Source organism: Nasonia vitripennis (assembly GCF_009193385.2).
Source record: "Nasonia vitripennis strain AsymCx chromosome 3 unlocalized genomic scaffold, Nvit_psr_1.1 chr3_random0011, whole genome shotgun sequence".
NCBI lineage: Eukaryota > Metazoa > Arthropoda > Insecta > Hymenoptera > Pteromalidae > Nasonia > Nasonia vitripennis.
The window spans coordinates 319,082-341,715 of record NW_022279631.1 but is presented as its reverse complement, the minus strand read 5'-3'; the positions used below and the strand labels follow the sequence as shown (position 1 = coordinate 341,715).

The 22,634-nt window shown below is 30.3% G+C and overlaps 3 protein-coding genes across 9 annotated transcripts in view; 1 reads left to right on the top strand and 2 right to left on the bottom strand.

Moving 5' to 3' along the window:
- LOC116416881 (glutamate receptor ionotropic, kainate 2) overlaps positions 1-17,190 on the bottom strand; it is a 416,816-nt gene extending 399,626 nt beyond the window's left edge. The window contains exons 1-2 of one of the 3 annotated variants that reach the window (XM_031927138.2): positions 17,081-17,190; positions 16,587-16,750 (exon numbers count right to left, since the gene is read on the bottom strand). The gene's annotated coding sequence lies outside the window, so the exon portion shown is untranslated. Of the gene's footprint in view, positions 1-16,586; positions 16,751-16,825 lie in introns of all 3 variants that reach the window. The other 2 variants (XM_031927137.2, XM_032601871.1) reach the window with 2 other exon arrangements.
- Positions 1-22,634, top strand: part of Gnao (guanine nucleotide-binding protein G(o) subunit alpha) — a 376,676-nt gene that overhangs the window by 57,659 nt on the left and 296,383 nt on the right. The window contains 1 exon segment of one of the 5 annotated variants that reach the window (NM_001142382.1): positions 17,153-17,406. The exons of 1 other annotated variant lie outside the window; for it this stretch is intronic. The gene's annotated coding sequence lies outside the window, so the exon portion shown is untranslated. 5 annotated transcript variants of the gene reach the window in all.
- On the bottom strand, positions 21,471-22,607 carry LOC116416884. Its single transcript, XM_031927144.1, has 3 exons — positions 21,964-22,607; positions 21,765-21,890; positions 21,471-21,683 (listed from the first exon to the last, which is right to left on the bottom strand). The coding sequence occupies exons 1-3, from the start codon at positions 22,073-22,075 to the stop codon at positions 21,553-21,555; spliced, it is 369 nt and encodes a 122-aa protein (XP_031783004.1). The 5' UTR covers positions 22,076-22,607; the 3' UTR covers positions 21,471-21,552.

Genomic DNA, 22,634 nt, shown 5'->3' with positions numbered 1-22,634 from the left:
ACGAGAATTAATATTCTTATTTCTATTCATATTACTGTAAAGCAAATGACAGTATAATGACGATATTTGCGTATTAACGTATTTCGCCATCACTAACCTGATAAGAACGTCAGTATGAAAGTTACTAACCTCCATATTCAAGGTTATCAAAACACGCCAGCGTAATATTATAGTTCAATAAATACCGAAAAACAATGACACATACGGCTTTGAGAATAACGAGTCTCATTAAGTATCTTGATCACAACGATACTATGAGAAATTATATTCTATGAGAATAAATATTCTAAATTCTATTTATATGAGACTATACCAAATGACCGGGTAATGACGACATTTATCTTTTTAATGTGTTTCGCTACCACTAACCTTATAAGAAGAACAGTAATATTGTTGATTATTATGAACCGGATAATAACGACACATAAAACTTAGAATAACAAGTATCATTAAGTATCTAGATAACAACAACAATATAAGAATTTATATATTATGAGAATTAATATTCTAATTTCTATTCATATTACTCTAAAGCAATTGACCGTATAATGACGATATTTGCGGATTAACGTATTTCGCCATCACTAACCTGATAAGAACGTCAGTATGAAAGTTACTAACCTCCATATTCATGGTTATCAAAACACGCCAGCGTTATATTATTGTTCAATAAATACCGAAAAATAATGACACATACGGCTTTGAGAATAACGAGTCTTATTAAGTTTCTTGATCACGACGATACTATGAGAATTAATATTCTAAATTCTATTTATATGAGACTATACCAAATGACCGGGTAATAACGACATTTATCTTTTTAATGTGTTTAGCTACCACCAACCTTATAAGTGCGACAGTATGAAAGTTACGAACCTCCATATTCATGGTAATTAAAACACGCCAGCGTAATATTATTGTTCAATAAAGATCGAAAAATGACGACATATACGACTTTGAGAATAACGAGTCTTATTAAGTTTCTAGATCACGACGATACTATGAGAATTAATATTCTAAATTCTATTTATATGAGATTATACAAAATGACCGGGTAATAACGACATTTATCTTTTTAAAGTGTTTTGCTACCACTAACCTTATAAGAACGACAGTATGAAAGTTACGAACCTCCATATTCATGGTTATCAAAACACGCCAGCGTAATATTATTGTTCAATAAATACCGAAAAATAATGAGACATACGGCTTTGATAATAACGAGTCTCATTAAGTATCTAGATCACAACGATACTATGCGAAATTATATTCTATGGGAATAAATATTCTAAATTCTATTTATATGAGACTATACCAAATGACCGGGTAATTACGACATTTATCTGTTTAATGTGTTTCGCTACCACTAACCTTATAAGAACAACAGTAATATTGTTGATTATTATTAACCGGATAATAACGACACATAAAACTTAGAATAACAAGTATCATTAAGTATCTAGATAAGAACAACACTATAAGAATTTATATTCTATGTGAATTAATATTCTAATTTCTATTCATATGAATCTAAAGTACATGATCGGATAATGACGATATTTGCGTATTAACGTATTTCGCCATCACTAACCTGATAAGAACGTCAGTATGAAAGTTACTAACCTCCATATTCATGGTTATCAAAACACGCCAGCGTTATATTATTGTTCAATAAATACCGATAAATAATGATACATACGGCTTTGAGAATAACGAGTCTTATTAAGTTTCTAGATCACGACGATACTATGAGAATTAATATTCTAAATTCTATTTATATGAGATTATACAAAATGACCGGGTAATGACGACATTTATCCTTTTAATCTGTTTCGCTACCACTAACCTTATAAGAAAGACAGTAATATTGTTGATTATTATTAACCGGATAATAACGACACATAAAAATTAGAATAACAAGTATCATTAAGTATCTAGATAACAACAAGAATATAAGTATTTATATTCTATGAGAATTAATATTCTAATTTCTATTCATATGAATCTAAAGTACATGATCGGATAATGACGATATTTGTCGTTTTAACATATTTCGCCATCACTAACCTAATAAGAACGTCAGTATGAGACTTACTAACCTCCATATTCATGGTTATCAAAACACGCCAGCGTTATATTATTGTTCAATAAATACCGAAAAATAATGACACATACGGCTTTGAGAATAACGAGTCTCATTAAGTATCTTGATCACAACGATACTATGAGAAATTATATTCTATGAGAATAAATATTCTAAATTCTATTTATATGAGACTATACCAAATGACCGGGTAATGACGACATTTGCGTATTAACGTATTTCGCCATCACTAACCTGATAAGAACGTCAGTATGAAAGTTACTAACCTCCATATTCATGGTTATCAAAACGCGCCAGCGTTATATTATTGTTCAATAAATACCGAAAAATAATGACACATACGGCTTTGAGAATAACGAGTCTCATTAAGTATCTAGATAGAACAACAATATAAGTATTTATATTCTATGAGAATTAATATTCTAATTTCTATTCATATTACTCTAAAGCAAATGACCGGGTAATGACGACATTTGCGTATTAACGTATTTCGCCATCACTAACCTGATAAGAACGTCAGTATGAAAGTTACGAACCTCCATATTCATGGTTATCCAAACACGCCAGCGTAATATTATTGTTCAATAAATACCGAAAAATAATGACACATACGGCTTTGAGAATAACGAGTCTCATTAAGTATCTTGATCACAACGATACTATGAGAAATTATATTCTATGAGAATAAATATTCTAAATTCTATTTATATGAGACTATACCAAATGACCGGGTAATGACGACATTTATCTTTTTAATGTGTTTAGCTACCACCAACCTTATAAGAGCGACAGTATGAAAGTTACGAACCTCCATATTCATGGTTATCAAAACACGCCAGCGTAATATTATTGTTCAATAAATACCGAAACATAATGACACATACGGCTTTGATAATAACGAGTCTCATTAAGTATGTAGATCACAACGATACTATGCGAAATTATATTCTATGGGAATAAATATTCTAAATTCTATTTATATGAGACTATACCAAATGACCGGGTAATTACGACATTTATCTGTTTAATGTGTTTCGCTACCACTAACATTATAAGAACAACAGTAATATTGTTGATTATTATTAACCGGATAATAACGACACATAAAACTTAGAATAACTAGTAACATTAAGTATCTAGATAAAACAACACTATAAGAATTTATATTCTATGTGAATTAATATTCTAATTTCTATTCATATGAATCTAAAGTACATGACCGGATAATGACGATATTTGTCGTTTTAACGTATTTCGCCATCACTAACATGATAAGAACGTCAGTATGAAAGTTACTAACCTCCATATTCATGGTTATCACAACACGCCAGCGTTATATTATTGTTCAATAAATACCGAAAAATAATGACACATACGGCTTTGAGAATAACGAGTCTTATTAAGTTTCTAGATCACGACGATACTATGAGAATTAATATTCTAAATTCTATTTATATGAGATTATACAAAATGACCGGATAATAACGACATTTATCTTTTTAATGTGTTTAGCTACCACCAACCTTATAAGAGCGACAGTATGAAAGTTACGAACCTCCATATTCATGGTTATCAAAACACGCCAGCGTAATATTATTGTTCAATAAATACCGAAAAATAATGACACATACGGCTTTGATAATAACGAGTCTCATTAAGTATCTAGATCACAACGATACTATGCGAAATTATATTCTATGAGAATAAATATTCTAAATTCTATTTATATGAGACTATACCAAATGACCGGGTAATGACGACATTTATCTTTTTAATGTGTTTCGCTACCACTAACCTTATAAGAAGAACAGTAATATTGTTGATTATTATGAACCGGATAATAACGACACATAAAACTTAGAATAACAAGTATCATTAAGTATCTAGATAACAACAACAATATAAGAATTTATATATTATGAGAATTAATATTCTAATTTCTATTCATATTACTCTTAAGCGATTGACCGTATAATGACGATATTTGCGGATTAACGTATTTCGCCATCACTAACCTGATAAGAACGTCAGTATGAAAGTTACGAACCTCCATATTCATGGTTATCCAAACACGCCAGCGTAATATTATTGTTCAATAAATACCGAAAAATAATGACACATACGGCTTTGAGAATAACGAGTCTCATTAATTATCTTGAACACAACGATACTATGAGAAATTATATTCTATGAGAATAAATTTTCTAAATTCTATTTATATGAGACTATACCAAATGACCGGGTAATGACGACATTTGTCGTTTTAACATATTTCGCCATCACTAACCTAATAAGAACGTCAGTATGAGACTTACTAACCTCCATATTCATGGTTATCAAAACACGCCAGCGTTATATTATTGTTCAATAAATACCGAAAAATAATGACACATACGGCTTTGAGAATAACGAGTCTCATTAAGTATCTTGATCACAACGATACTATGAGAAATTATATTCTATGAGAATAAATATTCCAAATTCTATTTATATGAGACTATACCAAATGACCGGGTAATGACGACATTTGCGTATTAACGTATTTCGCCATCACTAACCTGATAAGAACGTCAGTATGAAAGTTACTAACCTCCATATTCATGGTTATCAAAACACGCCAGCGTTATATTATTGTTCAATAAATACCGAAAAATAATGACACATACGGCTTTGAGAATAACGAGTCTCATTAAGTATCTAGATAGAACAACAATATAAGTATTTATATTCTATGAGAATTAATATTCTAATTTCTATTCATATTACTCTAAAGCAAATGACCGGGTAATGACGACATTTGCGTATTAACGTATTTCGCCATCACTAACCTGATAAGAACGTCAGTATGAAAGTTACGAACCTCCATATTCATGGTTATCCAAACACGCCAGCGTAATATTATTGTTCAATAAATACCGAAAAATAATGACACATACGGCTTTGAGAATAACGAGTCTCATTAATTATCTTGATCACAACGATACTATGAGAAATTATATTCTATGAGAATAAATTTTCTAAATTCTATTTATATGAGACTATACCAAATGACCGGGTAATGACGACATTTGTCGTTTTAACATATTTCGCCATCACTAACCTAATAAGAACGTCAGTATGAGACTTACTAACCTCCATATTCATGGTTATCAAAACACGCCAGCGTTATATTATTGTTCAATAAATACCGAAAAATAATGACACATACGGCTTTGAGAATAACGAGTCTCATTAAGTATCTTGATCACAACGATACTATGAGAAATTATATTCTATGAGAATAAATATTCCAAATTCTATTTATATGAGACTATACCAAATGACCGGGTAATGACGACATTTGCGTATTAACGTATTTCGCCATCACTAACCTGATAAGAACGTCAGTATGAAAGTTACTAACCTCCATATTCATGGTTATCAAAACACGCCAGCGTTATATTATTGTTCAATAAATACCGAAAAATAATGACACATACGGCTTTGAGAATAACGAGTCTCATTAAGTATCTAGATAGAACAACAATATAAGTATTTATATTCTATGAGAATTAATATTCTAATTTCTATTCATATTACTCTAAAGCAAATGACCGGGTAATGACGACATTTGCGTATTAACGTATTTCGCCATCACTAACCTGATAAGAACGTCAGTATGAAAGTTACGAACCTCCATATTCATGGTTATCCAAAGACGCCAGCGTAATATTATTGTTCAATAAATACCGAAAAATAATGACACATACGGCTTTGAGAATAACGAGTCTCATTAAGTATCTTGATCACAACGATACTATGAGAAATTATATTCTATGAGAATAAATATTCTAAATTCTATTTATATGAGACTATACCAAATGACCGGGTAATGACGACATTTATCTTTTTAATGTGTTTCGCTACCACTAACCTTATAAGAAGAACAGTAATATTGTTGATTATTATGAACCGGATAATAACGACACATAAAACTTAGAATAACAAGTATCATTAAGTATCTAGATAACAACAACAATATAAGAATTTATATATTATGAGAATTAATATTCTAATTTCTATTCATATTACTCTAAAGCAATTGACCGTATAATGACGATATTTGCGGATTAACGTATTTCGCCATCACTAACCTGATAAGAACGTCAGTATGAAAGTTACGAACCTCCATATTCATGGTTATCCAAACACGCCAGCGTAATATTATTGTTCAATAAATACCGAAAAATAATGACACATACGGCTTTGAGAATAACGAGTCTCATTAATTATCTTGATGACAACGATACTATGAGAAATTATATTCTATGAGAATAAATATTCTAAATTCTATTTATATGAGACTATACCAAATGACCGGGTAATGACGACATTTATCTTTTTAATGTGTTTCGCTACCACTAACCTTATAAGAACAACCGTAATATTGTAGATTATTATTAACCGGATAATACGACACATAAAACTTAGAATAACAAGTATCATTAAGTATCTAGATAAGAACAACAATATAAGTATTTATATTCTATGAGAATTAATATTCTAATTTTTATTCATATTACTCTAAAGCAAATGACCGTATAATGACGATATTTGCGTATTAACGTATTTCGCCATCACTAACCTGATAAGAACGTTAGTATGAAAGTTACTAACCTCCATATTCATGGTTATCAAAACACACCAGCGTTATATTATTGTTCAATAAATACCGAAAAATAATGACACATACGGCTTTGAGAATAACGAGTCTCATTAAGTATCTTGATCACAACGATACTATGAGAAATTATATTCTATGAGAATAAATATTCCAAATTCTATTTATATGAGACTATACCAAATGACCGGGTAATGACGACATTTGCGTATTAACGTATTTCGCCATCACTAACCTGATAAGAACGTCAGTATGAAAGTTACTAACCTCCATATTCATGGTTATCAAAACACGCCAGCGTTATATTATTGTTCAATAAATACCGAAAAATAATGACACATACGGCTTTGAGAATAACGAGTCTCATTAAGTATCTAGATAGAACAACAATATAAGTATTTATATTCTATGAGAATTAATATTCTAATTTCTATTCATTTTACTCTAAAGCAAATGACCGGGTAATGACGACATTTGCGTATTAACGTATTTCGCCATCACTAACCTGATAAGAACGTCAGTATGAAAGTTACGAACCTCCATATTCATGGTTATCCAAACACGCCAGCGTAATATTATTGTTCAATAAATACCGAAAAATAATGACACATACGGCTTTGAGAATAACGAGTCTCATTAAGTATCTTGATGACAACGATACTATGAGAAATTATATTCTATGAGAATAAATATTCTAAATTCTATTTATATGAGACTATACCAAATGACCGGGTAATGACGACATTTATCTTTTTAATGTGTTTCGCTACCACTAACCTTATAAGAACAACCGTAATATTGTAGATTATTATTAACCGGATAATACGACACATAAAACTTAGAATAACAAGTATCATTAAGTATCTAGATAAGAACAACAATATAAGTATTTATATTCTATGAGAATTAATATTCTAATTTTTATTCATATTACTCTAAAGCAAATGACCGTATAATGACGATATTTGCGTATTAACGTATTTCGCCATCACTAACCTGATAAGAACGTTAGTATGAAAGTTACTAACCTCCATATTCATGGTTATCAAAACACACCAGCGTTATATTATTGTTCAATAAATACCGAAAAATAATGACACATACGGCTTTGAGAATAACGAGTCTCATTAAGTATCTTGATCACAACGATACTATGAGAAATTATATTCTATGAGAATAAATATTCCAAATTCTATTTATATGAGACTATACCAAATGACCGGGTAATGACGACATTTGCGTATTAACGTATTTCGCCATCACTAACCTGATAAGAACGTCAGTATGAAAGTTACTAACCTCCATATTCATGGTTATCAAAACACGCCAGCGTTATATTATTGTTCAATAAATACCGAAAAATAATGACACATACGGCTTTGAGAATAACGAGTCTCATTAAGTATCTAGATAGAACAACAATATAAGTATTTATATTCTATGAGAATTAATATTCTAATTTCTATTCATATTACTCTAAAGCAAATGACCGGGTAATGACGACATTTGCGTATTAACGTATTTCGCCATCACTAACCTTATAAGAACGTCAGTATGAAAGTTACGAACCTCCATATTCATGGTTATCCAAACACGCCAGCGTAATATTATTGTTCAATAAATACCGAAAAATAATGACACATACGGCTTTGAGAATAACGAGTCTCATTAAGTATCTTGATGACAACGATACTATGAGAAATTATATTCTATGGGAATAAATATTCTAAATTCTATTTATATGAGACTATACCAAATGACCGGGTAATTACGACATTTATCTGTTTAATGTGTTTCGCTACCACTAACATTATAAGAACAACAGTAATATTGTTGATTATTATTAACCGGATAATAACGACACATAAAACTTAGAATAACTAGTATAGTTAAGTATCTAGATAATAACAACACTATAAGAATTTATATTCTATGTGAATTAATATTCTAATTTCTATTCATATGAATCTAAAGTACATGACCGGATAATGACGATATTTGCGTATTAACGTATTTCGCCATCACTAACATGATAAGAACGTCAGTATGAAAGTTACTAACCTCCATATTCATGGTTATCAAAACACGCCAGCGTTATATTATTGTTCAATAAATACCGATAAATAATGATACATACGGCTTTGAGAATAACGAGTCTTATTAAGTTTCTAGATCACGACGATACTATGAGAATTAATATTCTAAATTCTATTTATATGAGATTATACAAAATGACCGGGTAATGACGACATTTATCCTTTTAATCTGTTTCGCTACCACTAACCTTATAAGAAAGACAGTAATATTGTTGATTATTATTAACCGGATAATAACGACACATAAAAATTAGAATAACAAGTATCATTAAGTATCTAGATAACAACAAGAATATAAGTATTTATATTCTATGAGAATTAATATTCTAATTTCTATTCATATGAATCTAAAGTACATGATCGGATAATGACGATATTTGTCGTTTTAACATATTTCGCCATCACTAACCTAATAAGAACGTCAGTATGAGACTTACTAACCTCCATATTCATGGTTATCAAAACACGCCAGCGTTATATTATTGTTCAATAAATACCGAAAAATAATGACACATACGGCTTTGAGAATAACGAGTCTCATTAAGTATCTTGATCACAACGATACTATGAGAAATTATATTCTATGAGAATAAATATTCCAAATTCTATTTATATGAGACTATACCAAATGACCGGGTAATGACGACATTTGCGTATTAACGTATTTCGCCATCACTAACCTGATAAGAACGTCAGTATGAAAGTTACTAACCTCCATATTCATGGTTATCAAAACACGCCAGCGTTATATTATTGTTCAATAAATACCGAAAAATAATGACACATACGGCTTTGAGAATAACGAGTCTCATTAAGTATCTAGATAGAACAACAATATAAGTATTTATATTCTATGAGAATTAATATTCTAATTTCTATTCATATTACTCTAAAGCAAATGACCGGGTAATGACGACATTTGCGTATTAACGTATTTCGCCATCACTAACCTTATAAGAACGTCAGTATGAAAGTTACGAACCTCCATATTCATGGTTATCCAAACACGCCAGCGTAATATTATTGTTCAATAAATACCGAAAAATAATGACACATACGGCTTTGAGAATAACGAGTCTCATTAAGTATCTTGATGACAACGATACTATGAGAAATTATATTCTATGGGAATAAATATTCTAAATTCTATTTATATGAGACTATACCAAATGACCGGGTAATTACGACATTTATCTGTTTAATGTGTTTCGCTACCACTAACATTATAAGAACAACAGTAATATTGTTGATTATTATTAACCGGATAATAACGACACATAAAACTTAGAATAACTAGTATAGTTAAGTATCTAGATAATAACAACACTATAAGAATTTATATTCTATGTGAATTAATATTCTAATTTCTATTCATATGAATCTAAAGTACATGACCGGATAATGACGATATTTGCGTATTAACGTATTTCGCCATCACTAACATGATAAGAACGTCAGTATGAAAGTTACTAACCTCCATATTCATGGTTATCAAAACACGCCAGCGTTATATTATTGTTCAATAAATACCGAAAAATAATGACACATACGGCTTTGAGAATAACGAGTCTTATTAAGTTTCTTGATCACGACGATACTATGAGAATTAATATTCTAAATTCTATTTATATGAGACTATACCAAATGACCGGGTAATAACGACATTTATCTTTTTAATGTGTTTAGCTACCACCAACCTTATAAGTGCGACAGTATGAAAGTTACGAACCTCCATATTCATGGTAATTAAAACACGCCAGCGTAATATTATTGTTCAATAAAGATCGAAAAATGACGACATATACGACTTTGAGAATAACGAGTCTTATTAAGTTTCTAGATCACGACGATACTATGAGAATTAATATTCTAAATTCTATTTATATGAGATTATACAAAATGACCGGGTAATAACGACATTTATCTTTTTAAAGTGTTTTGCTACCACTAACCTTATAAGAACGACAGTAATATTGTTGATTATTATGAACCGGATTATAACGACACATAAAACTTAGAATAACAAGTATAATTATGTATCTAGATAGCAACAACACGATAAGAATTTATATTCTATGAGAATTAATATTCTAATTTTTATTCATATTACTCTAAAGCAAATGACCGTATAATGACGATATTTGCGTATTAACGTATTTATGAGAATAAATATTCTAAATTCTATTTATATGAGACTATACCAAATGACCGGTTAATGACCACATTTGTCGTTTTAACGTGTTTCGCTACCTCTAACCTTATAAGAATGACAGTAATATTGTTGATTATTATGAGGTTCAGGTTGTTTTTGTTGTCTTAGTATAAAAATCATTCAAGTACGGTGTCTAGATGTACAGGGAAGCCGATGACGACGTCTAGGTGGTGGGTTCCATAAATTTTGGTATCTAGGTATAAAAATCATTCAAGGGCGGTGTCTAGGTTACAGGGTGGCCGATAATGAGGTTTAGGTAGAGCGTTCCATGGTTTTTAGTATGTAGGTGTAAAAATCATTCAAGGGCATTGTCTAGGTATACAAAGTGGCCAGTGACGATGTCTAGGTAGCACGATCCGTGGTTTTTTTGTGTCTAGGTTTGACAATCAATCGTGGAAGGTGTCCAGGTGTACAATGTGGCCGGTGACAAGTTCTAGGTAGCGTGCTCCGTGGTTTTTTGTGTCTAGCTGTGAGAATCATTTGAGGAAGGTGTCCAAGTGTACAGGGTGGCTGATGACGAAGTCTAGGTGGTGCGCTTCGTGGTTTTTGGTGTCTAGGTAAATAAATCATACAAGGACGGTGTCTAGGTTACAAAAAAGCTGTGGTCGAAAGGTGCTAAAGATGCTTATATTTTATTTTTCGAAGTCGAATATGAAATACTCAAACAAATTTACTAAAAAGGATTGAAATTTCTAAAAAAAATTACATTTAAAAAAAGTAAAAGGTTAAGCGAGTTTGATATATTCCGCAACAAAATTACAGATATAAAAGAATTGAGATCAATCAATCAAAGTCAAGTTTATTATATTTAGCGTAATGAAGCGAGGAACAACTCTCAAGATAATTACTACGTAACTTGCCATGCCCGTTTCATTTTGTTTTTTGGTGAACAACTAAAATTTTCTTTTTATGTATTAGAACGTCATTCAAACACCATAAGTACAATGAAAGGAGCATGGCAAGTTACGTAGTAATTATCTTGAGAGTTGTTCCTCGCTTCATTACGATTAAATATAATAAACTTGACTTTGTTTGCTTGAATTCACTTCTTTTATATCTGTAATTGCTTTGTTTGTAGTTTGTAGATTGGGATCTGTCATGGGCTTATAATGTGTACTGCTTTGAGAATGACAATGATTAATTAGTCAGGAAGGTGCACGCCGCTATAGGTGTAATATATAAATTCTGTCACTTAATTAATATGCCCTATTGTGAGTTGATTTTACAAGCTTATATTGCTTTGCAGCCAATTTCAAATATTACTGCATTTGTATTATCTTCATAACAAAAATGCTAAACGATTATTAAAATTATCAAACGCAAGGTATTTGAGATGGCATAGAAAAATAAAATTAACGTAAATTCGGCAATTAGAATCGATTGTTAAAACTATATCATTTTTCAAATAGTTAAAGAACGATGCTTTTACACAGCCAACAGAAAGCCTAGACTTTAGATCCGATTGTAATATGTATTGACAGATTCATTACTATTTTTTTATTTTCTGTTATGGTTTGAAACGTATTTAAAATAGCACAACGCTTGAATCCATTACAATGCATTTCAATATGTTCCAATCCTTTTTTTTTAACGAAGGTGATGGATACAGTGGAGATAGGGAGCAACTTTAGAGAGTTCAACAACAAAATTAACGCGCGCGACACGCGCGCTAAGCAAATTTCTAGTAAAATAAAAAAAAAACATGTGTTTTTGTAAATATCATTAACGATACGTATTCCTCTGTAGTGTCGAATTTATACTATTACCAAATAAATATATGTATGTACATATAAATAATTTAGTAAATGCATTTATAAGATGAAACATTTTATCAATTGTTGCTTTTTTACTCTGTAATGCCTCGAATTTGATCTGTCGCGAATTTAAAAATGAATAAAAAACTAAAGTCATTAGACTATATTACAGAAACCTCTCTTTCCATAAACACTCCAGCTTACAGCCAGCAGCGGCACAACAGTCGTATACCAGCAGCAGCGGTAGAGTGGGAGCGGAACGCGCCCATAGTTATGGTTGCATAATGAGAGCGAGCACGCAGCGGCTTAGCGAAGCTTGCACGGATAGTATGGATGTATGTGTGAAATAGAAGCGAGCGTTGGCGCAGCGGCGGCAAAGCGCGCATCCTCGCATGCTTATATGTATGTAGGTGTGAGATAATTCATGTAATAATGAATGTGCGAATAATTTCGGCGGCCCAGTCCGCGCTCTATTAGCTGCCTATAAAAGGCCATGCGCGGCCTATGGCTAGACACTTAGCTCCAGCGCAATTTAAGCGACTAGTCTCTACTCAAGAGTAATTTACGCCTCATTTATTATTAAACGAAACGGCTTTTTAACAAATATTTTTGTTGGAAATCATAGTTTAGCTCAGAAAAGATACTAATAAGCCAAAAAATCTTACGAACAGTAACAATAAGCATTTTTTCTGTATCATGAAAACTCCGAACACCAATATAGAAGTAAATAGTGTCACGGGCGCCGCGGCTTCGTCTGCTTCTCAAACTCGCATTTGTGGCGCTACCGCGCCACTTGATATTGTTTTCTAAATGATTTATACAGAATATAATGTTTTTGGAACACATGATTTTAGTACATAATTTTAGTATATGATTTTAGCATATACTAAAATCATATGGGTGTCTGTGACAGATGATTTAAGACTATAAAATCATATCATGTAATCATATAATAAAATCATGTGTTGAATTTGTATGAAAATTTCTAACCCAGGAAGCCAATTTGACACTTTTAACCTTATTCTTAGGTTAGAATTGGTTGCGATTTATACCAGGGAATACTATCGAATAGACTTTTTTCCTCTCGCTTAAGCCACACAGCTTCGGAGTATGACTTTCAAAACATCAAAAACTGTTAACCTACCGTGCGTAAGAGCCCAAATCTCACGTTAGAAGCTAGAAACTGATAGTATCCCATGCTAGGCATCGCCTATTTTTTTATTTTATTTTATCGGCTAGTCATGCTGATTTAGCTTACCTGCTTAATTCAAACGCTTAATACCTTTAAAACTGATTTCACTACATTCATTAACCTATATTGATAGGAATAGAGATAAACTTTTATAAGCTGCGAACACTTAAAAATTATTTAAATAATTTCATAACTTTTCAAAATTAAATAAAATAATACTAAGAAAAAATATTGACAGACTTATTAAAGGGAAAAATATACCGAAATAATAAAAAATAATTGTTTTCATACATTTTTCCCTACAAGTTTAGCTATAACCGAAATATATGTAGGATTATATTTAAGGACATAATTTACAAAAATTATTATTATTAATTTCAACCTAAGCAGCTAGCAGACAATTATATTATACACAAATATTCAAGTAAACTTCAAAGGCTTTAAAGACGAAAATAAAAATTGTAATTGAAATTAATTTTAAAGAGATGACTCTATTGTCATACTATTTTACCTTCAAAAGTAATTGCATAGTTATTGCAAATACATATTTTATAAAGCGGATATTAGTGGAGATCTCAAGCAGTCCATTTTGTGTCACAAGACAATAACTATAACCGATGTAACATAAACTTACACCTTAAGGTGGACTTCCAGTGAATTTTTGCCTAAAACTCTAAATTTTTTTATTATGTATTTTAATTTCTTATAGTTTTATAAACATTTTTAGACCAACCTAATGTAAAAACTCAAAGTTATACAAATGTTATAGGTAGTTAAGAAATATTTTACATTAGATTACATACAACAATAAAACTTCAAAGGCGTTTTTCTCGTAACTTATTTGTTTGACTTCAAAAAGTTCCTTGCGCAAGGATTTTTATTAATCCTTTCAAAAATTTAACACATATTCTTTGAAACATTTCGAGAAAGGAGTTGGAATTTTTAGCTATTATGATTATTATTAAAATACGGGGTATCTTAAAAATTTGTTGTATTTAATAATTTCTTGATTTGTTGCAGATAAACAATAAGAGTCCTCGTAATAAAAAATACTAACTTCTTTTAAGTACAGGGCAAGGTATATGTCCAAATTTTTCGGATTAGTGTAGTCTAGCGCATAGAATATTTGAAAAAACCTTCATTTTTGACAATAATTAATGTTTTTTATGTAATAACTCGAGTTCTAATGAACAAAAAAGGCTTAAAATAGGTATGAAACCTTCCCATCACCACAATTAAGACCTTAAAAATAGAATATGTATAAAGCAATAAGAAAAAAATTGTAAAACACTGGAGATCCATCTTAATCAAAAAGTATAAAAAAATAATCAGTTATATTTTTTCTACCTTCCCGAGGAAGCCTTAAAATACTAGTTTTTGGAGTTCGTGTAGAAAAATGTTAAATGTGATTTAATGTAATTTTAGATAAAAAATAGTGTTTTTGTCAAATGTTCGTATGGATGTTTGTGAGCAGGTGGACTGTCGTATACGCCTATATCTTTTGCCAAATCAACGAATTTTTATTCCCTGCGGCTTATTCTCTTTGTTTGTACTAAGATAGAACAGGAAAACTGCCTGTTTTTAATTTTGTAAATACGTTTCCGTTTTATAGCGATTTATAAGTTTAGGAAGTGCAGTTTTTTTCCAATAATGTTGTTAAAAAGGTTATAACCAAATATGTACCTAAAAGAGAATAAAATTACGTATCTTTTTACCATGGATAATTTCGATTACCATTCGTCGTTCGTTATACACAAAAAGTGCAATTTTTTGAAAACGTAATAACTTAAGAACTTTTAAAAAAATCATGGTTATTAAGCAGGATATTAACTACTTTTTGTGTGAATTTCGAGTTATTTCACTGCTTATTTCTTGAGAATACTGAAAGAAAAAGCTTTAAGCCAGACTGAAGAAATAAGGCATAAATTATATTAAAAATTGAGTTTCAGACATATAATTGGTGCCTTGATTTCTTTTTTGACTGCTTCTGAACTTGCATAGATGTTGAGATATTTGAGATTTAATTTGTCTCAAATATTTCTTCAAGCCGTTATAATTTGAGAATTAAATCATGGAACTTGTCAAACAAAATCAAGGTGTTTAAGAAATATAAAAATTACTTTCTTCATAAATATCGAGTAATTTTACTAATGATTGCCTGAGAAATTTGATTACTGAAAAAATAAGCTTATAGTGATCATGCAGATTATGAAGTGTTATTATACAAATAAAAACTATGAATAATCGATTAAAAATAATTTGATCTATTTAACGAAAAAGTGCAAAAAACTTTACAGAATCATCAATCATATGTGGAGCGAAAACAATTTTTAAATTGAAGCCATACACGAGGATGACAGAAGTTAGGTGCTAAAGAATTGACAGTAGTTTTTAAATGTTTTATTAAGTTCTCGAAATAGTATAAGGTTTTGATGATATGGTTAAATTAATATGGTCTTAAGATTTTATTAAATTTCAATTTTCAGTCAATCGCTATGATTATTATCATTTTTTTTTTCAAAATACAACTTGCATGGCATGCTATTGAATGAATCTAAAAAGTATTACCTATCTGATTTCCGAGCTTAAATTTATTTGCTTGTTAGCTCAAAGCGAACTAACGCACGAATTTCTGATGAGTACTGGAGTACTGCATGTCCAAAACTTCCTTTTTCGTATTATATGTATCCAATAATTTATTCATTTAAAGTTTTTGTTTTTATTCGAAATGTCTGAAATGTAAATAAAAATAGATCAATTTTAAAATGTTGCAAACATTTTATTAATATATATATACATATATTTACATTGAACAATAATATAACAATATTTGTATGAATATTTAATAAATTTATGAATAATTAAATATTATAATTGTGACAGTTTGATATAAGTATCTTTTCTCTAGATATCTTTTGTATTTATATTTATATTATTCTATTTATCATTTACGTAACTTCTATTCTTTATATAAATGATTTTCTCCCTTTCGAACAGCTATTCAAATTTCCTATAAAAATCTACATTTATCAAGTATATCAGTATTTCCAACTAATACTAACGATTTTTAATACAATATCAACAGCGAAGGGCATGAAGGTTGTTGGATCGATCGACGCTTGTATGTTGACGTTGACGGCGTCGGGCGGGGCAAGAGGGCGCTGCTTCGTCAATTCTCATAGCATGTTGCCAGTTTTCTCTTGTCAAAAGTTCTCGAGTTTTCTCGAGTGTTATTTCTTATGGTCGTAAAAATAGTGATTTTTATCTTGGAAAGAAGCAAATCAACATTTTTATAATGATAAAAGTTAAAACTAGAATGGATTAATTATTTAATTAAGAGCTTATATTTAATCATAATTTTCAATATAGTGTATGTGAACAGTGAAAGGTGATTAAATTTTAGTAAATACTGTGGAGTGTTGAGAATGCATTTTTTGTTGTTTTAAATCAACATTGATTGTGTCAATATTATGCCTGTATATTTTAATTTTAATCTTATCATATTAGTTAATAAATTTTTGTTTAACTACCTATTTTTTTTAATTGTTCAAGATACCTTTATCCTTTACTTACATCTAATACATTTTTATTTTAAACCAATAATGACTATGCCAGAAAATTTAATAAATAAAGTAAATGCATTTCAAAATTAATTTCTATGCTAACATGTTTTTTTCAAATGTTCAAACTACCTTTCTTCAGTATATATTTTTATCTTTTGTATCGTAACATTTTGTTGTTATTATTGTATACTATTTTAAATGATAGTAAGATATAGAACAAAAATTAAAACACTAGTAAAAGCTTGCATATAATATCTACACACTAAGACGCCTATAACCCCCGCCCCCTCACAAACATATACACAAATACACAATATTCCTCTAGTTTTCAGGTGTATTCAATCATAATATAGATTTTTCGAACTCTCTCTCTCTCTCTCTCTCTCTCTCTCTCTCTCTCTCACTCTCTTCCACTCCCTTTTACTCTTTCTCATTTATTTATTTTTCCCCTAGCTTCTGATTTTTACTTTTAATTTATTTTTGCTGTTTTATTTCATTATTTTGCGATGTCATATAGTAAAAATGGAATAACAAATATTTTAGTATTATTTATATAAAAGTATTTTTAGTTAAAACCATTAAAAATAATCATGTTTTATTTACTAAGCCAGAAAAATCTAAGTATATTTCTTAGTTTTTTTGAGTTTTATTGTGTGGAAGGTTCGTACAAAGAATTTTTCTATTATTTTCTTGTCACTCTGTTAATCAGTATTCAGGATTCTAGAAGATATTTAGCTTTAATACACAATTTTGAATGACGTGCTACTGTTTTAAATTGAAATAAAAGTACTTAGCTATCAAAGGTTGTTTGTATTGTGTGGAGTGAACTTATAATGTGTGGAGAATAATTTATATGTTTACGTGTTAAAATTATCTATACACGAAGGATTAGGAAACTCAAAGAAAAAAATTTCATCAAACAAGTAGATTTATGTCTTTTTACTATTAAGCACCTGCATGGTTGAGATAAAAATGTGGATAATTGCGAATTCGGTGTTAGAAGGTAGAAACCAGGGAAGTTTCGAGTAAAATTACTGTGTACGTTAAATACACTTTGATTTACCTATCAAGTTTTTTTATTTTTCATAGCTCGTGCTCGAAAAGTCCCGCGTAACAACAGTTTTGCCTTGGCTTAATAGCGAATTTTATCATCCTATGCAGTTAAAGGAAAAAGCATGGCGTTATAAAAAACGCACCCTCTACCCATCCCATTTTAGCCTCAGTGAAACCTTGTATTATTCGGTACTTTATCCTTGTACTCGTAATAAATAACAGTGTGAGCAACTCGTATGATAAGTTACAAGTTACGCATGCAGGCTCTATCCTAAACCGTCCGCGTGCGTGATTTGCAATTCACCGTCCTCGTTGCACAATATACTATGGAGAATCGCCATCAATCATATTTATATAATAAATAAACGAATAAATTAGAAAAGTGTGTATCAGACTAAAATTTGATGAGGACTGTCACATTGTTACTTAAGTTATTTTTAATTTTATTATAATTATGTTAAGAATCATTCATAACATATAGACTATACCGATTATTTAAAAAAATTTGTTTAACTTGTATCTGCACTCTACCTATAAAATATATCAAAATCAAAGCTCACAGCTGCAACTTCACAGCGTAAGACCGAAAAAACTGTGCTATTTTCTTTTTTGAAAAAAAAAATAAATAGGGAAGATGTACCCAAGATGAATAATTCCTAGTATGGATATTTTCATATCTAGCTTCCAATAACAGATAGAGCTACTTTAGGTCAGTTTTTTCGTACATATATGTAGTCTCATGAACATACTTCGGTATTGTTATTTTAAATTATTCACAGCAAAAGTTATAAGGAAATTAAGAAAATGTGTATTTCTAAAGTGTGAAAAGTTATTTTTCGAGGATTATAAATTGCACTTTTTATATCGACGTCGCGAATTAACTATTGCACGAAATATCGAATCGGGACCATGCCTAATCATAGAAGGCTTTTTTAGGAACAAATTCACTTAAAAATTTTTATTTTTGTCGAGGGTGAGTAAATAGTTACAGCCAAAATAGTTAAAATTATCCATACTGGGCGCATCTTTTCGACATCTCATAAATTGCATCGCATCGTTTAAAAATTATGCCCAAAATAGCTAAGGGTATCCGTACTGGGCACATCCTCCTTATGTACATGCCTTTTGAGCATACCGCGAGCAAAAATAATGGTGTTGATCATATTGAACTCATTTACTACATAGAACATCAGTGTGATGGGTTTTATTTAAAAAAATTATTTTAATTATGTTCATTAGTACTTCTTAATTATTTACATGATAATTTTATATAGCATTGGCTGGCCTATGAATCCATACTTTGGTCACGCTGACTTCTAATTTAAGTAGTCCTCGCTACGCTTAAGTGCTAACCGCATCCCGTCAAATAATAGGTCACTTCCACGTTAAAAATAAAGTTTTTAAAATTTTAAATTTCTTCAGTTATATGAAGTTTTTTAACGTAATTTTAGTATGTTATTTCTTACGCAAAAAATCATATAATTAATCAAGTGATTTATCAAATGACTTATCAAGTGATGATTTGGCGCGGTTTGTCAATTGATAAATCATTTGTAGATTTTCTGTGTATAATTTAATTGCCAGAAATTAGTATTTTATCACGAAAAAATAAAAGAGTTTAGTTATTAAAAATTTGAAAACCATTAATCAGTAATGAATAATAATAACAATTATCCTGACCAAGATTAGAATCTAAGTCCTCAGCGTGGTAATTCGCTATCCAACTACCCCAGCTATTTTCGCACTTATGGGTACAATGGAGTTCTTTTTTGATTTGTAGCTTGAAATACATGGAATAACTTATATATGTTATATTAATTTTTTTTTAACGTTAAGATATAGATGATAAATTTCTTATATTCATACATAAACTGTATGCTAATAAAAAAGCAAATGGAACCGTTATATGAGACATGTAAGCTAATCGCATTTTCCGTTGATGTTGCGTATGAAAATCACTAGCTTACGATTTATATATCTGATAAAAATTCCTTTTTTTAGTAGAAGCACGATTTTCCCGTTTTTGGTACCTATTAAACGGGCGTAAAGTAACTTTTTTCAAACCAGTGAGCAAAAAAAAAGTTAAAAACGCCCGCTAAAATTTTTTAAAGAAAATGGTTAGTAGTTCACATCAAATATACGTATGTGTGTGTGTGTACGATTATGTACATATGTGTGTGTGCGTCTGCGTAAACGCGAAAATCAGTAAGGTAAAGTCGCCTATTATGGAACGATTTTCGGACACTTTCTTTTTCTAGCTGAAATACAAATAGATAAATCTCATCCAATCGGGGACGTGATTAGAAGCGCTGTTTCATATAGAATCCATATCTTTTTTTAGAATTTTCATTAACATTATATTTAACCATTTATATACAAAATAGTAGATGTATTTCCGGACCCTATTAAGAAACACAATTTTCTTACTGGCACCTACGTTATGAAACAGCGGTTCCTATTATGAAACATTTTATAATATGTTTGTTTATTTATATTTGATGTGAATATTGTTCATATAAAGATTTATTAATAAATGTCTGATAAAAATATAAAATATTCACTGAAATATGAAAAATTATAATTTTAAGAAATAATCTAAGACGAAAAAATCGTGTATTATTAACAAGTTTATATTAACATTTTTTCTTTTCATTTATAAAATACGACTTTTGCTTTTATTCGTAACATTAAATGAATTTTGTAAATTTTTAGTTAATACAAATGACTTAAAATTTAAGTAAATAATCTATAGAGCTTCCTGTTTAATTTGTTATTGCAATAATTTCATCTCTTCTTGCTATCTTTTCTTTTCTTTTGCCAGTTTCTTTTTCTTTTCTTGTAATTCTTTTTTCTTCCCTAATTTTTCCTCTTTTATTTTTTGCTGTCGATCTTTTTCAATCTGGATTTGCAACCAATCTTCAGAGGTTCCTACTGCAGGTGTTTTTTTTGCCCTTTGTTGCCAGTTTGGTTTTTTTATTTTTGGTCAAATACTCTGTAGGAAGAGTGAACGATTCGTGGAAATTCTCCTTCTGTTGAGCAGGTGTAATATCTACAGACAAGATATTCATGTGAGTATTTCATGAAATGAAACAATTTTAAATTGTAATCGTCAGCTGATTAACAATCTTACCTTGCGATTCTTGTTCATTTTCTTGAACCAATTTCAAGTCATTCCTGTTAGACTTTGAAGTGGGTTGATGAGTTGTGTTGGTGCTTTCTTCAAGAATGCCATAGTCAACGTTAACAGGTTGGAACTCTGTAAAAACAACATTAATTAATTATACCATGGCAACGTTCGTTATTCAATTAATACACAGTACAAATACTACCTTTTTCTGTTGCTGAAGAATTCAAATTTGTTATCGAACTCGTGGTGCTGTCATCGTTTCCTGTAAATAAATGTTGTTCTGAAGGTAGAATGGTGAACACTTGATCTTCCATCAAGGCGTTTTCCACTAGTAATAGAGTTATATGATTAGCCCTAGCTGGTTCAGCTACAATTAGCTGATCAACCTGTTGTCCAACAATTGGTTGGCCAAATTCGACAGGCACAGTAACTGCTTGCTCAACTAGAGATGACTCATCCTGAATTGGTTAAAATAATCCCTTGTGTACGGGTGCATTATCTTATTACTGAACTATAGTTGGCTCTTCCAGAATTGCTTGAAACGATTCATAAGGTAAGGGTGCATCCACTATTTGCTCAACTGTAGTTTGCTCTTCCATAGGTTCTTGGAATGATTCTCCGGTTACAGGTACATCTACTATTTCCTCAACTGTGGTTGGCTCTTCTAGGAATAAGTCATTGGGTGTAGTTACTTCTTGTTCTACTTTAAGTGATTCTGTTGATTGACTGTGAAATTTTTCTCGGGGAGGTTCAATATTTACTTTTTCTATACTCTTAATTATAGGTAATCTACGAACTCTTTCGATATTTACTTATACTTTACAACTACATTTTCACTATCTTCTATTAATGACGTACCTAAATATTATAAAA

Coding starts and splice junctions, on each gene's coding strand:
- LOC116416884 (XM_031927144.1), bottom strand. CDS start 22,075: ATGGAAGATCAAGTGTTCACCATTCTACCTTCAGAACAACATTTATTT. Junction 21,891..21,963: donor TTCTTCAGCAACAGAAAAAG/GTAGTATTTGTA, acceptor TTGTTTTTACAG/AGTTCCAACCTGTTAACGTT. Junction 21,684..21,764: donor AAATGAACAAGAATCGCAAG/GTAAGATTGTTA, acceptor TCTTGTCTGTAG/ATATTACACCTGCTCAACAG.